The sequence below is a fragment of the Vanessa cardui genome, chromosome Z (genome assembly GCF_905220365.1).
Source record: "Vanessa cardui chromosome Z, ilVanCard2.1, whole genome shotgun sequence".
Classification (NCBI taxonomy): Eukaryota; Metazoa; Arthropoda; class Insecta; order Lepidoptera; family Nymphalidae; genus Vanessa; species Vanessa cardui.
The window spans coordinates 2,529,195-2,546,545 of NC_061154.1; the positions used below are offsets into that span (position 1 = coordinate 2,529,195).

Below are 17,351 nucleotides of genomic sequence, written 5' to 3' on the forward strand. Positions count from 1 at the left end.
TTAGAATTATTTATATTTTGAATTTATAATACTTAGTTTTTTCTTTTTTATAATTTAATACTTTTAAATGGTGATAGGATTTTCAGTAGACTACGTAGTGGTTACTTGGATGTTTCACAGTCACTTAGCGTTTATTAATATATTTATTATGATTTGTTTTGAGCGAAATTTTACAAAAAGGCATATATTTGAGGTATAAAATGGAATCGATCTAAGCTACGTTGCTCGAAGGCTAACCGACGTGAATACTACATAATTATATAACGCTATATAATATAACCTATGATTTCTCGCAACCTGTAAACGGAAGTTTTTTTTTTTAATTTATTAAAGATCGTTAGCTTAATAAAACTAACTTATAGTCGATTATAACCACGCTAAGAGTCTGTGAATTTTAAATACAAAAGCATGTAACATAGACGAGAAAGTTATTGCTTGTATTTTTATTCAATGTAGATATCCTCAATCGGATACGCTGTTTCAATGAACTTCTGATAGAATCTCTGGAACGCTCTCCTGAAATAAAAGTATTAAAAATTAATTACAACTCGAAACAACAAGCACTCGAATGGCCTCATATCATAAAAGTAGGATAAGTACAATAGAATGAATGAACGAATCAAATCAAATCAAAATATACTTTATTGAAGTAGGTTCTCACCAGTACATTTGAATTGTCATGTTACAACTATATTAAGTAAAGCTACCACTGGTTCGGAAAGTAAGTAAGGAAATATTCTACCGAGAAGAACTGACAAGAAATTCAGTAGTTACTCTTTTTCGACATTTGAAAATGCAGTCGTTAGTTAGTTTAATTAATCAATTATGTGTGTATATAATATATCCTGCTTGGAAGTCAACATACAATATACCATACAACGCTTTTTTTTTTATTAATTTAAACTATTTTCATAACGTAAATTTTTATACTTAAATGAAATTGCATGCTTAAAATACATACGTAATATGTGTGTAGGTTAATAATATGTGGGGTTAAATTGGACAAAAAAAGCATGGGTATTTGGCGTTATAAGCATAATATTCATATATTATTTGCTACATATACAATAATAAAGTTATAGTAATATAATGATCTGGGGCTGAATTCTATAGGAAATAAACTCAGCATCATTGTATAATTATATCGTTTATAAAACAATGTCGAATGAAATACATCTAACAGCGAACTAAAGCCGCAGTCTCAAAAGAACTTATCTAATAAATGTACTGATAACGGGTAATGTTTAGTTGTAAAATAAAAAAGTGACAGCCTGTAAATTTCCCACCGCTGGGCTAAGGCTGCCTCTTCCATTAAGGAGAGGGTTTGGAATATATTCCACCACGCTGTTCCAATGCGGGTTTCCTCATGATGTTTTCCTTCACCGCCGAGTACGAGATGAATTATATACAAACTAAGCACATATATATAGTGGTGCTTGCCTGGGCTTGAACTCGAAATCATCGGTTAAGATGAACGCGTTCTAACCACTGGGCCACCTCAGCTCTTGTTAGTTGTTAATATTTAGCAACTAGTCATAAAACTACCAACTTTATAAAAAGCAAAAAATGTCACGTTGCCAAAGTTAGGTCTTCAAAAAACATTTGAATCAATACAAATTTAATCAGGCTACGACGAATGGCCTTACCCTACAGCTTCCGCGACTGGCCTCGTAGACTCTGTCCCCCTGAAGACGTGACAAGCGAATCTCTGCAGAGTTGGGTGCTTTGTGATGAATCCCAAGTAACGATGATCGCGAGGATGAAAAGCGCAGAATGAGACGTTCTTGAGGGAATAGAAGTAGTCGATGCATGGACCGCTTCGACTTCGCTGTTGTAATAAAAAAATATATATTGGTAAAAATTGGTAAAAAGTGGTAAAAATAGTTGATGGAGTGTAAATATTAAATGATTATTTATTTGATAACCATTGAGCAAAAATCGAGGAGCTGTAAAATATATCATTACTATTTTTTAAATTATGTTTTATTCTTATTCGATTTTTGACTTGAGTTTATTATTGTTGTTTAGCCCATATTAAAGTCTAGAATAAAGCCAGATGCAAATAAAAAAATAGCTAAAAAATCATACTTTCTGAATATATTAAGAAAATATTTTAAGTGCAATGGCTTGAAAATGAGCTCTATATGTATACATAGTTCAAACAATTTTACAGCTTCTACTGGAGATTCGCTCAATCTTTTAATGAATTACGTTTCGTTTTCAATATTACAATTATAATTCTTACATACCTATCGAATAATAATTCGCGAAGTGAACATTTGAACTCTGTTTCTAAGTTTAGTTAGCCTTTATCATATATATGTTCGTATGTATGTCTATATACATATATATCTTAATCTATTCCTACTAGATTTTTTATTTATACTTTAGCATTTTTTAAGTTGTTTAGTATCTTTGTTTGCATGACTTTACTAACTCATTAATTAGTAAATTTTCTTTAAAAAAAAAAAAGTAAAGTAACAGCCTGTAAATTCCCACTGCTGGGCTAAAGGCCTCCTCTCCCTTTAAGGAGAAGGTTTGGAACATATTCCACCACGCTGTTCCAATGCGGGTTGGTGGAATATACATGTGGCAGAATTTGTATGAAATTTGTCACATGCAGGTTTCCTCACGATGTTTTCCTTCACCGCTGAGCACGAGATGAATTATAAAGACAAATTAAGCACATGAATCAGCGGTGCTTGCCTGGGTTTGAACCCGCAATCATCGGTTAAGATGCACGCGTTCTAACCACTGGGCCATCTCTGCTCAATATTTAAAAAAAATTCTTTTTGTGTTTTAAATAATTTTATCCATGTAACTGATGCATACAAAATGAAAAGGTTACATGTCATCGAAGTAAGCTTACGTCAGGTTTCGATCGATCAACCATTCGGAGACCTTGGTCTGAGACTTCTAATATGCATGGCTGTGCTCCTGGCTCGCCGTTCGATTCGCCTACAATTTTTTTAACCGCTTGACATACCACTCCAGTACCTTTGTGAGCTAAAGTTTCAACGGATCCCATGTATCTGCAACAATAAAAAAACATTATTTTTACAATAGTTATATGAAACGAAATTATATAATCATGTATAATCTAGGTATATACATAGGTAAATAAAAATAAATATATTAATTTCAGAATAATCATACTGCATGTTTTACCAACGCAACGTTTAAACTGAACGCACTCCTTTGGTCCCATGTTGTATCGGAGAGGAATTAATTTTGCATAAGCATATATTGACTGAAGTATCTTTAGGAAAATGGCCGATCAAAAAAAGTTATACAATTATCATCAAAAAAAAAAAATCATTTTCAATCCCAATAAAAATATCCATATCCACATTATGAGGTCAGATTTCGATCCTAATCCTTTCTAGATTACGGACTTTGCTCTATCCTTACTCACTGAGCAAGTATTCTGACAGCTCTTCAACGCTAGTTCCGAAACTGACACGTGAAACCTTATCGCTGCACAATGGCTGTTTCCTTAAGCTTCTCACAGTCCAATACGTCCAATCCTAATAAGGTGAGAGGTGAAATTCTTATTTCACAAGCTTGTGGTTTTCCAATTTCTTCTCTGCTACGCTTCAGTTCTTTACATTGCATGTTGTTTGTAGATTACAAAAACAAAAATAGTTACACCTCTAATTTCTTTTACAAAACTAAATAAAATGGCCTTCGAATATTAATATTAATTAGAATCGTTAAGGAATAAGTTTAAAGAAATCAAGATATTGACTGTTGCTTCTCAATATATATTCTCTAATGTTATGTATGTACGAAAAAATATTAATGATTTCATGAGAAAATGTGATACTCATAACATTGGTACAAGGAACAAACACAAACTTGTTACTCCTGTTACTCGACTGCGTAGAGTCAGTAACTCCTTTGTGGGGCAATGTATACGGTTTTACAACAGGATCCCAGAAAGCGTTCAAAATGCCTCTGTTGCCAAATAAAAAAAAACTATTAAGGAACGCTTGTGTGCAAAAGGTTATTATACAATTAATGAGTTTATCATCGATAGCACACCTTGGGAATGAAGCGATCGCCTCCTGGCTATTTCATCTCATATTAAATTGTTCATTTATATAATACATAAGACAAACAAAAAAAAAAAAAACCCCGCTGAGTTTCTTTCGCCGGTTCTTCTCAGGTCAGGGTATTTTCTTTCCGAACCGGTGGTAGTGTTTCAATTGACCATCAATAAGAAAGTGTAATGCTTCTATATTGAATAAAGTTATTTGAGTTTGAGTTTGAGTTTGAGTTCGCATATTAATCTCTCTAGTGACCTAAATGTTCGATGATATTCATCAGACCGGTTTGAAAAGTTCGCCATTCCCAGTAAAAATTAACCAACTGTGCACATACACGATAAAAAGAGGTTTTTTTTAAATACACTCTAAAATTCTATAATAACTTATTCTCATGATGCGTTGTAGCATGTCGGTGTATTCCAGACAGAGGCAACAGCTCCAGAGATATTAACAGTAGTAGTAGGGTGTTTGGAAGTACACACTCCCAACTTCGAAACTTCAAGCCACCACGTAAGTGTTCTTGATCGAAATACGCAATACATTTTACTGGTTCAGCTTTATAATATTTGGTTCAGATTTATAATATTTGGTTCAGATTTATAATTTATATATAACTATTGTAACAAGTTAATCATTTATCATGACACGAGTTTACCACTATTGCTTTCAATTATCAAAATTACATGAAAGTTATGTCTGAATAAACATTTCCATCTAAAAATGAATGATGCAGACTGCTTCATTTGTCATGCAATACAATTTTTATAACCCTGTCACAATATTAAGTAAACTACGTTCGAGTTGATTCAATTCAATAAACCACTAGGTCATCTTAGCTCCATATACCTTTTCTATTTAAAATCATCGATATAGTTTAAGCCGCTTAACCGAATGTGCTCGTGGCCTTCTTCTATTTCCTATTTTAATCAATCAGATGCGTCAAGCATTAGGTGACATTATAGAGGCAATTCGAGTTAGTATAGATCCATTTCATATTTTATCCGTGAAAGTTTATTTAATACCAAATGGATTGGTTATATTTACTTAAGCTTAGGCAATCTTTTGGCGATCTCTCCAAAAAAAAAAATTAACAGATTTTTGAGTACTTTAGGTCTAAGAGTTTATCCAGTCGAGTAGGTCCATTTGGGTTCTCCGGAATAGCTTCAGCCAGGTCTACCGCTGGTGATTATGATGCACGTAGAAATTATACAAGTTGGTATTTTTGTCATATTTAAACTTTTAAAAAGTGTTCGCTTTTATGCAATCAAGAAGGATGTTCACCTGATCAGTTAGAGATGAAAGCAACTATACCATCCCTCATAGATATCTGTAACACGAGTGGAATCCTTCCAAAAAGTAATTATGTGAGGCAGAAAATCTATTAAACATTGTGCTGTTATTTATTTTCAGACATTGATCTGGTCTGCATGAAATTTTGCATTCTGCCACCAAAGTTTGTATCTTTTTTATAATTTACAGATAACGGAGGCCTGCGTCACAATATTCAGACTATCTGCTACTTCAACCAACCAATATCTACGAAGCTTGCGTTCCTCTTCGATCTTCTTCGTAAAAAATTCTTCGTAAAGAATGCGTTATGGTCAAGTATTCAACAACTACTATTTATCTGCATCTATTACTAAACAATTTACAAAATCGTAACAAGAGTTTGTGTGCAGAGTAAAAAGTGCAAACGTGTCCAAATATCTCACAAATATCGAATACGAAGAAGAAGAATAAACTTGAGGATTAAGTAAAATATCTTTAGTCATAAATGTAAACCACCAAGTATTAAAATTAGAGTTAATAATTCAGATAAAATCGACTTACCCTAATAAGTATCTTTCTCTTTTAACTTTGGCATTTGCGGGATCAAAATCATTATAATCCATATCCACAGCGTAGGCCGAAGGGAAAATACCTTGTTGACCTGTTCGCAAATTTACACCTGGAAAAATATACAATGTTTGTCTAAGAAATATAGACAGGCTGGGCATATGAGGGCAGATCCTTCGAGCAGGATGTGCGAGCGGTTCGCTACCACAAAGTTAAATAACTTTACGACGATGTCCACTTTCAATTTATTAATCTTTTTTCTTTTTTTAGAGCTCTAATGAAATAGTGTGTTCATTTTGAAAATTTTGTAAATAGTCCAAAACATCAGGATGCAAGATGTTGTATGAGACAGGCAACACAGTTTATACTATAATTGCCGGTTCTTCTCGGTAGAATCTACTTTCCGAACCGGTGGTAGCTTCACTTAATTGTAAAATGACGATTCAAAAGTGCTTATAAAAGCCTACTTGAATAAAGTTTATTTTGATTTTGATTTTGATTATAAGGCAAGTGGACTAATAATTACCTTCACACCATAAATCTTCAGCTTCCTTCTGAACATATATTGGATCACCTATTTCAACTTCAATTTCATCGTGATGTCTCGGATTGAACTTATGTAGACCTCTGTGTGTTGCTTCTAACATTTCTAGTTGACTGTGAGGAACCGTTGTCATATTACCAGAAAAATTAATTCCGCTGATGCTGCAGCTTGAAGATGGCGACACTGGAATTAATAAATTTATCATAATTTCTTATTACTAACTTTAAAATTTTATATTATTTTCTTATACTAAATATAATGAATATGGAATCTTAATACCAAAATTAAGAATACAACACACAGTTACATCTCGAGTAATAGAAATCAAAAATGTTTTGTTATGAGAAGTGTTTCACCCGTTATTGGAATTGAAATGGATTTACCAATGAATGAAAGGAGAATATTTATTGAATTATTTATTTAACAAGTTATTTAATTAGTCTAACTAGGATAGTCAGTACTTGATCTACGTTTCTATGTATGTATGTATGTCTATGTATGTTATAATACATTGAGACTTTTATTTTACTAATCATGTAACTGTTTATAAAGATTATTTTTGTATGAAATAATTAAATAAATATTGATTTATCTAAAAATAAGTACTTTGACCGGATGTTTAATTGTTTTCAACGTTGATAATTAATTAACCACAGAAGGTAGCATTCGTGTGAACATTTTTAAAGTAATAACCATTTATTTTAAATGGATGCAGAATAAAATTACGGTTAATTCAATTTTAATTTAAAGTGGAGATCAATTTACGTTGGCTGTTCGAAAAGAGGTGAATGGTATCCAGAGAGTTTATTAAATCAATGTTACTAATTGTATTACATAACAATGTGTGATTGCATTTTTTAATGATTGCGTGGGTTTACAAAAAATATAATTTGGCTCGAGAAAATCGGGAACACATATCATACTATGTTCGATGTATTTGGATTTTCAAAAGTATGGGGATTGTCATAAATACTGCTAGTCTTGATACATTAAATTGTAAGTTTAACATATGAATAAGTTAAAAAAAGGAAATAGAAGTAAATTTAATATCATGTATAAAACGTATATAATTGGACAAAATTGGTTAAAACAAATAATTTCTGATTTCTTTCATGGTACATCCTCAAATAAGCAGTAACTCTTTAGATAAACTTTTTAGTCAAGATGATATAGCTCTTAAAATATAGTATAGTTGTAAACTTAATCTTTAGGAAGTTTTGAAACATAATTAATCGCCTAGGTATGTTTTTTATAGATATAAAAAACATCAATCATCATCATCATCAAAGCATCCCCAGACCAAACACAAATGGATGGTAAACAAACAAGAAAGGTACTAAGAATAGAAAGGACGCCACACCCTTCCTAAAATCTTGATACTCCGCCGTTAAACGTTCTTGACAAGTTATTTATAAACTTTTATATAAAATTATTTATGTAGTGACTTCAAAAAATATTCCGAGAAAATAAATTATACCATAAAAAATTTCATAATTTTTTCCACTCTCAATATTGTCTATTTTTTTAAATATTAAAGGCACCAAACGGAAAGTATACCATCCTACACTAGAAGATAACAATCTTTTTTAAGTCGATTATTGATTATTAAAAGCTATTGAAATCGCAGTTGAAGGCAAATTTTATTCATAAATATTTTCTTTAAAATTGTTTACAAAGATCTACCAAGACCCGATCAAGTAAGTCATTACAATATTATCGATCAAAGCCATATCATATTCAAAACCAATAAAATATTGTCACTCATACTGTGATAAAATTATCAAAAATATGTTTGCATACACACAAAATGAACACTATAAATAGGACCCCACCCCCATATTCTTACATTTCCATATGAAATTGAATTGATGTTAAATAATATATTAACATTGGTATTGTAGATACTTACCATTTTGCTGCAAAGGGGTTGGTGATAAACTCTTCGGACCCGTATCGATGGGTGAGTGCGCTGTGCTGTGGCCACTGTCAACGTCACCGAGACTCTGTAACCTTTCGGAATCTGGGCTAGAATCCTCATCGAGAAGGTAACCACACTTCAGAACTAGAAGTGGTCGTCCTTGACACCCTGGCCGTATGAGCATACCAGTTAAAGCTCCTAATTCATCAGCCAACGATGCCGGCTGATTGGATGAAACTAGCGCCGCTGGAAATTGTAAATATATCGTTAGTGGCTCAGTCGAAAATATATTGTAGTGTCTTGAATTAATATCACGATAAAACCTAAACCATTCAACGTTCCTTTACATTCAAATTAACTTGACAATTCTTCAAAAATTTAAGAAAAAATAAAATAAAAAAAGAACAATGCACGATGTACTTCTTGTTAATTTACCTTAAAAAAGCTACAGCCTAATGTTCGTATATATCTTGTACATATTTTATTAACATCTTAAGCTTCATAATATACAAATAAAAAAATTAACTCAGTAAAACTATTGAATTATGACTTCAACTATAAAAAAAACCTAATCTAAAATATTGTTGTATGTACTGGCACTATTACCTATCTAAACCTCATAATAGACATTCTTAATTATAATGGGACATACAAAACTAACCTAACCTAACCTAACCTAACTAATAAATCTTAACAGAAAAGGACAGACTGCCAAAACCATTTAAGAAAACTTAATTCATAATTGTTATGATGTTATCCTACACGAACCAAAACGTTACTTTTTTTAATCAATAAGAATTGTTAACGTTAAGAAATTGAACGTATCGAAACACATAAATAAAACATAACTAGACTAATATCAAGTACAATATTATATCGTAAAGAAATAAGAAAAAATAATTCCCGAGTAGGTATAATTTTCAATGTATTTTAAATATGCAATAGCGCCAGCGACTTCATTTTGTGCAACTATATGGGTTTGTTTTTATACAAGACTTCAATTTATATATAAATATAATGTATAAATAAATTTTGTTCATGTATGTTTTTCTTTGTATTTAATAGAATTCGAATTTTGAACAGGATAATGACAATAGCTACAAACCATAAAAATATTTTCTTTTGTCATAAATACGAACCATATATTTTTATTAATTGATACAAATATGCTACTTAACGTACATATTTCTGTAGAAATGTGTATGTGTTGTAGCGTAATAAGTATCATAAGTGTATGCATGTATATATTTGGGGGGAAATATTTAAATGAGGAAAGTGACACTTTCAAACGTCCAAAAACAAAAATCTATCATTTTAACACATTCACATTAGAATATATATTGAAATCGCCAATGCTTTTGCAACGAAACACAAACAATATAAAACAATTAAATCGCCCAAGCATTTCTTACACCGTAAAATAAATTTGCTCGCCAGCTCATATAAATCCATCTTTTAAATCAAACTTATAATATGTATGTTAATTTTTATAGTACGAAAAAATAAAACTTACATTTTCTTGTTTTTGGGATCTCTGGTAATTTCCTTCTTCTTCTTTCGCCATTAGCAAATGTTTGGTGGTGAGGGCTGCGTTGTGCGTCCGTGACATCAGATTGGTTTATCGGAGATGTATCAGCTTGAGCCGCACTACCCGTCTCGGTTTCACCAACCTCTTCATCAGGCGTACCTTCGCTCTTCGACGAAGGCGAATCATCTTCCAAACCAACATTTGGCACTAATCTATTACCACAAAACAATCATTTAATTTTATTGGTTCAAATATGTAAATATATTCCCAGACTTTAATTAATGGAATAACGATTTTTAGGTGACATTTTAAAGGAACTATTTGCGTCGAGCGAATCGATGGCGTATGTTAGTGATATGGATAAATTAACTTACGAATAGAAAGGCGTTGGTGCCTTGATGTGTTGTGGAAGTTTATCGAATACCCGGCGAAATTCTTCAAATTCGCTGTCGGCCATGTCGATATTACACCAGGTATTCGAGCACAAGGGGTGCATGCGCGACGCGCTCCGACGTGAAGTTTATCGACCAGAGTTCAGACATATAATAATGAATAGTGCAAGTGCTGCGCATGACCGGCTCGGTTGCGCGCGCATCTTTCATCCCCTCAATATGCAATGAGATGTCACCCTACACCAATTGCTTACGTCACGAAATTCAATTTGTGAATCAGCGGGAAACCCTCGAGAGTAATTGAAAAGAAATATATTTTAGAGTTTTCGTAATGATTGGGTACTAATCATATGGCATATTTTATTTAAATTTATATTAAAATACGAACTATCAGCTATATATATATAATTATATGAAATTTAAACATTGCAAGTCTTTTCCTTATGAATATAATTAGTTCTAAACTATATAGAAAAACTTTTTAAGTTATAATTAAGTTCTTTTTTAGAGTTCGAACGTCTAAACATTATTTATTATCAAATGAGAGACTATTTTACTTAATGATATAATTGTATATAATTGTTCATATTTATCGCCGTCTTTGGAGGTTATTTTTTTTGGAAAAAGCATATTTTATTTTATTTTTGAAATATACATCAGGTATGCACTTTTCCAATTTTAAACCAAAAAAATATTCTAATTTTCATTTGTTCGTTAGTTCCTTATTTTGAGCATTAAAAAGTCTTTGATAATTCACTTATTACCAACTTAATGGTTTGGGATTATATAATTAGGTATTTAAAAATCTTACATCGTGGGGATATTTCATCCTAATGATCTTTATATATGGGAACTACGATTTCATTTTAATCATTCGAGTCCGACATCATTCATTGAATTCAAAGATATTTTCTGTTAACTATTAATATTTAACAGAAAATATCTTTGAACTCAGAAGAGTAACTTATTTAGCGTTGTTAATTTGATAAAAAAATTTTTTTAGGGTTAAATGAATAAATAAATAATTCTAAAATCTTCATTTTTAAAACTTAGCACCTATACCTAGCATTTTTATTTAGTACCTAGGCCGCTGCGAGCTTCGAAAATAATAAATCCCGTTAGCGCGAAAGCTTTAAAGTTGTATACTTATACTTCAAGGTCATAGGTATTCTGGATAAAGGAGAGTTAGAGACCTAAGAGTTAGCTTCTGTAAAATGTACTAAATAAAACCTAGGTTATTTAACGCTTAAAGAGACTATTAATAAATGTCGGCTAGTGTATATTAAAATATGATATTGTTATTGTTGTTATGTATAGTTCGAAATGTGATTTTTTCCGAATAATACGACCTGTACATTTTATATTGGGTATTGTTTTTATTTATGGCATGTAGGCGGGTTTAAAGCTATTTGATAAGACTACATGATCAAATGTCAACAGAATTTTGCAAAAAAACAAACATTTCATAGATCATAGTTGTTATTTACTTTGTGCCAATAATAACATTGTCTCACTCACCCTTCTAATCAAAACACAGCAATATTATTGATGCTTGGCAATACAGTAAATGATGAGTGGGTAGCCCTACCTACCTAGATAGAATCACACAAACAACTAAGACGAAGTACAAGTTTCGTTATGATATTAGTATATCTATTAAGTATGCAATAGATAGTAGAGTCGAGATGGCCCAGTGGTTAGAACGCGTGCATCTTAATCGATGATTGCGGGTTCGAACCCAGGCAAGCATCGCTGATTCATGTGCTTAAGTTGTCTTTATAATTCATCTCGTGCTTAGCGGTGAAGGAAAATATCGTGAGGAAACCTGCATGTGACAAGTTTCATAAAAATTCTGCTACATGTGTATTCCATCAAGCCGCATTGGAACAGCGTGGTGGAATATGTTCCAAACCTTCTCCTCAAAGGGAGAGGAGGCCTTTAGCCCAGCAGTGGGAATTTACAGGCTGTTGTTGTTGTTGTTTGTTGTTGTTATTAATTCAAGAATGAAATCGATTAAGGAAAAAAATTACAGATAAAAATAAGGTGCAATTATGATTGCCAGTAGCGATTATATATTAATTGGGGAATTACTAATATTCCTATTTGCCCCTCCTTTTAAGCCTATCACTTGTGTTAGAAGTGGGTACGAAATTTAGCCCAATTAGCCCAATGGGAAAGAATCAATCCTGCATCTCTTTATATCTCTAGGCGGCCCGTAATACATAGCGCTATTGAACCTTGATTGATAATTATTCTTAAAGCGAAGGAAACTATCAAATAATCACAATTCTTTTTAAATATAAAAAAGTTATTTCATCCCAAACGATTTTGCTCATAGTGGCATTTTTATGGGAGACTAGGCACCTGGCATTTATAGTATAATGCAAAAGTTCCCACGCTTATAGCAAGCACTCTCTGTTCGATATAAACGGAATGAGGTCAGAAATAAGACCAACAGTTTAACGTACTTTCCGAAGCAAGGACGTGAGGAAGTGTGTATGTAATTATACAACAAGTATACATGTAATTCGCATGGGTGCAATACTGATACTAAATTTGTAGTAAATTTATTTATTTACGACATAAGATTACAAATTTGTAAATTTATAAGTGTTTCTGTACTACATTGTCCATGTGTTATATACAAAAGCCTTTCTCTCAAACCAGGCTGTCTATTAAAGTCCGCATCGAAAACCGTTGCATAGTTTTATAGCTTTAAGCTTACTAAGGGACAAAGAGACAGAGAAAGTGACTATGTTTTATACTATGTAATGATGTGACTATATATGTAATGATAAAGACAAGGATGAAACGTATTACTGATCTACAGCATATTGTATTATGTAATTTTTAATGTCATTTCATATCAGTGAGCCAGTTTAAATTGGCACGAGAGACTAAATATTTTTATTGCTAATGTAAAGGATGGTTAATATTTGTTACAGCGCCAATGCTTGAGCAGTGTTCCTAACACACCAGTGTTATAAAACGAAAAATATAAAAATAAATAATGAGTATCTTTACATTAGTTACACACACATACATAAACACAGAGATAGATTTAAATATCAATTTATTAGGTAATTTATATTTAAGACAAATCTCGCAATTTCCTGAACCATTTTTGTGTTAAGAATAAATAAAGGCAGTTAGATATATCACAGATTTCATTTGTGATAGAAAATACTCTGTGTTTTATTTCAAGATCAATGGTCCACTCTTAATAATTGAATAAATCTCCGTTCATCCGGTTTAGTATGAAGTGGTAATGACATAATAACTTTACAGATCTATTCCATTGAGATCGTCCATCTTGATTTTGTCGTCATAAAAACTTGTATGTTTTTATTTCTTGGATGTCTTAATAGCTGTTTTGATGTAACTGGTGAATTTGTAAATATTATAACCCAGATTATTGTATGGGATATTATAAATCGGGTACATCAAAGTTTATCCAAAACAATACGAATATTATTCTCTTTTACATTTCATTTTGTGATATAGGTGGTCAAAAAGCAAAGGCTCATCTGATGGAAAGTGGTAACCAGCGCCCACATCTGCAACCTCGGATAGCTTGCTTTAAGTAAGCAATAAAATAATATTAAACATTTTACACAAGTTTATTCAAAAATATTGTATTTAATTTTGATTTGAAGTTTTGAAAATGTTTATCGTATATCGGCAAAAGATTCATTGTATCAGTATGATTTTCGAGCTGAAATTTCTATGATACGATTTGAGTTACATGATTTATAATATTAATAAGATTTTAGGTTTATAATCAAAATAATCTAAAATTAAGTACGATAAAGTAACATCGCTTAGTGTTTGCCGTGCGTCTTCATCCTGCCGACTCGAGGCAGCGCACGTTCTAAGAGGTTTGTCAACACTCCGTGCGCAGACCGTCAGAGTGTCTCCGGACATACTTGAGCTAAATGTTACGTATTATAAGTACGTCTTCCGGATAGTAGGGCACTATATAATAATCGTAAATTACAAACTTGATCTGACCCAATCGAAATTAGTAAAGGTTTCAAAACTTCATTCTTTATACGTAACAAGATGCACCGTCAAAATAAAGTCCACACTTACGTGTAGATACATATAAGCACAAACGAGTTGTGTTTGTTTTTCTATATTTTAGAAAAGAAATATGAAATCTGGATCACTTATAATGTAGGGGCGTATCAAAATTTATATATTCGAAACAATCGAAAGGTTATATCGAATTTTTAGAAGTTCAACTTGCGTAACTGTCAATATTCAACAGGCTTATTCTTCGACGCGTTTTCACTGACGTTACATGAGCTTAATGTACTAATGCGATTCTTTCATCCATTCATTTTTTATTTTATTATTGATTTTCTTTCTTTCATTAATTTCCATGAATGTCTTATTTTTATACAAAATACTAAAAGTAGAATATCTTTCCAGAATCTATGTTTGCTAAATATTGTATTTTGGGATCTATTATCGTACATCAAAGCAAACATAACTTGCATTATAGAAATTTTAATGCAATACTTTTATAATTAGAAAAATATTAGTATAATTATATTTGTATCCTTCCTTGTGATGATTGAAATGCTTTGCCCAGTACTGAAATATTTAAGGACTATTACCATAATATATATTATAAATAATGATAGCAAAATTATTATACTCTGTATATTAACTTTCAATGCTAGTACGGAAGATCAATATCTTATTAACGTTCGTTCTCAATATAGTTCAAAGCCGATTCTTAATATATTTTTTTGATGAATTCATCAAATCTTTTGCCTAGTCGTACATTGTTTCTTCTGGCAATATATTATTACCATATCGGATGCATCCTTTATTTTTGAAGTAATAAAAAAAATAACAAAACATTATTTATTTTCATATGTAAAGTTAGCAAAGTTCATCGTAAGGCACGAGCTGGCTGGAAGAGAATGTATCTTCTACAAATACTCGCTAAAGAAAAAATAAAATATCTTAGCTAAGTAAGTAGGTTAGTAATTAATAGCCTATAAATGCCACAGCCGAGCAAAGAATTCTTTTTCTTTTTTTGGCACAGAGATTATTCAGGCAGGATTTTCCGCTGTGGTTTTATGGATATGTCACCGTAAAATTACAAAATTCTTTAGACTACAAACTGACGAGAGCGATTAAAATCTGTCAATGGATGCCAATGAATATCTGCTTGCTTTAAGAAATAAGTACGATTTTTTCTTGAAGGTGATATAAGGATTTTAGATTACAATATAATACGTTAAATTGGTGGTATTACATACTTGGTGGTAGGGCTTTGTGCAAGCCCGTCTGGGTAGGTACCACCCACTCATCAGTTTACCGCCAAACAACAGTACTCGGTATTGTTGTGTTCCGGTTTGAAGGGTGAGTGAGCCAGTGTAACTACAGGCACAAGGGACATAATATCTTAGTTCCCAAGGTTTGTGACGCATTGACGATTTAAGGAATACTTAATATTTCTAACAGTGTCATTGTCTATGGGTTATGGTGACCACTTACCATCAGGTGGCCATACCATACCATCATACCAAGAGCCTGATTTTTGCCTTTGAACTAGCCGAAAAAAATGCTTTCGATTACCCTTTCAACAAGGACAAGAAACGTGCAGGGCGAGAATGACTTAAAGGATCTCTGAGAAGAAATAGAATGTTGGTTACGATGTATTTCTTGTTTGGGCTCATGCGTCATGTGCTGATGTCCCAAAGAAAACCACAAACGATTTATTTGTGAACTATGTTTTTAAGAATTAGTATTTTGACCTTACAATATGGATAGCATGGATTGGTTTTTGTGATTAGTTATATTTTTTTTAATATACATTTTATTACAGTTTCTTCTTAATTAAAAGGCTGTTTTATTGATAGTAAATAAAATAAAGATCACCAAGAACGATGGAGACTGATTATAATACTATGAAATAAATATATATGATTAAAAAACAAAGCACCATGTCATTTTATCCGTATTTCCTATAACACACAAACAAATAAATATATATATTTATATACTATAAGTTAAGTAAGTAAATATACATTGGAGCTTCCACATTTTATTAGATCCCATAAGTACATATAATGGGACATCTTGACTCCTATAGAAATATAAAAAAAAACTTAAAACTAAAAAAAAATTAAAATATTTAATAAAGCATTACGCAATTAAATCGATGGATTGTGAAAACTCTCGAACAAAAATACACCTTACTTTCAAGGACTTCTAAAACAGTACAGGAAAAAACAAAGGGAATTCGTTTCGGCAGGGGTTGAAAATAGTTCAAAAGGGGTCAAGTTTGTGTGGCTTTAAATATCAATGTGGTATAATACTGTGCACAGCGCATGTGATATGAGAGTCCAGATGGCCCAGTGGTTAGATCGCGTGCATCTCAACCGATGCTTGTGGGTTCAAAACCAGGCGAGCACCACTGATAATTCATGTGCTTAATTTGTGTTCATAAAATCATCTCGTGCTCGGTGGTAAAGGAAATCATCGTGAGGAAACTTGCATGTGTCTAATTTCATAGAAATTCTGCCACATGTCTTACTGCCTTCTCCTCAAAATGAGAAAGGCCTTAGCCCAGCTGTGGGAAATTAGCAGGCTGTTGTTATATACTGTGCACTCTGATATGTACTAGGGATATTATATCTATTTTTATTGTTTTGTTATAATGTTCTTTGGACCAGATGCTTATTGTGAAATATTATAATAAACGTATTTACAAGAAACTCGATCTTCGAAGTGCAAATAAAATACAAACTGTTAACGAATAACGAACCTTGAATGGAAACAATCAGAGAGCGCTCTTCGACGTCTCAGAGGAAATTGCGTTAAAATCTCTTCTCGACGGCGAATTGTAAATACATTTTTCTATTGTGTATTCAAAACAATTGAAAAATAGAAAAATAATATCGTCTTCATCCCACTTTTTCAATACTAAAATATAAATAAGCCATGAAATTGTTTATACTCATTTGTTACCACAACTCACAATACCTATACATCCCAGACATCAATTTTCCTAGCCTTAACATTCAAGGACTCAAATCCTATCAAAAAACAAAATTAGTAATTT

At 32.0% G+C, this 17,351-nt stretch overlaps 1 protein-coding gene across 1 annotated transcript; it reads right to left on the reverse strand.

The window, feature by feature from the left end:
• On the reverse strand, nt 1-10,391 carry LOC124543236 (JNK-interacting protein 1). The gene is made up of 8 exons (XM_047121378.1): nt 10,250-10,391; nt 9,861-10,087; nt 8,339-8,593; nt 6,412-6,612; nt 5,880-5,997; nt 2,870-3,032; nt 1,647-1,828; nt 1-516 (listed from the first exon to the last, which is right to left on the reverse strand). Exons 1-8 carry the CDS (start codon nt 10,369-10,371, stop codon nt 444-446), a joined length of 1,341 nt encoding a protein of 446 aa, XP_046977334.1. The 5' UTR covers nt 10,372-10,391; the 3' UTR covers nt 1-443.
• Nucleotides 10,392-17,351: the final 6,960 nt, after the last annotated feature.

Excerpts from the sequence above, each read along its gene's own strand:
- LOC124543236 (XM_047121378.1), bottom strand. The coding sequence starts at position 10,371 with ATGCACCCCTTGTGCTCGAATACCTGGTGTAATATCGACATGGCCGAC. Across the intron at positions 10,088-10,249 it reads GCACCAACGCCTTTCTATTC|ATTAGTGCCAAATGTTGGTT; the intron begins GTAAGTTAATTT and ends TTGTGGTAATAG. Across the intron at positions 517-1,646 it reads CCAGTCGCGGAAGCTGTAGG|GAGAGCGTTCCAGAGATTCT; the intron begins GTAAGGCCATTC and ends CTTTTATTTCAG.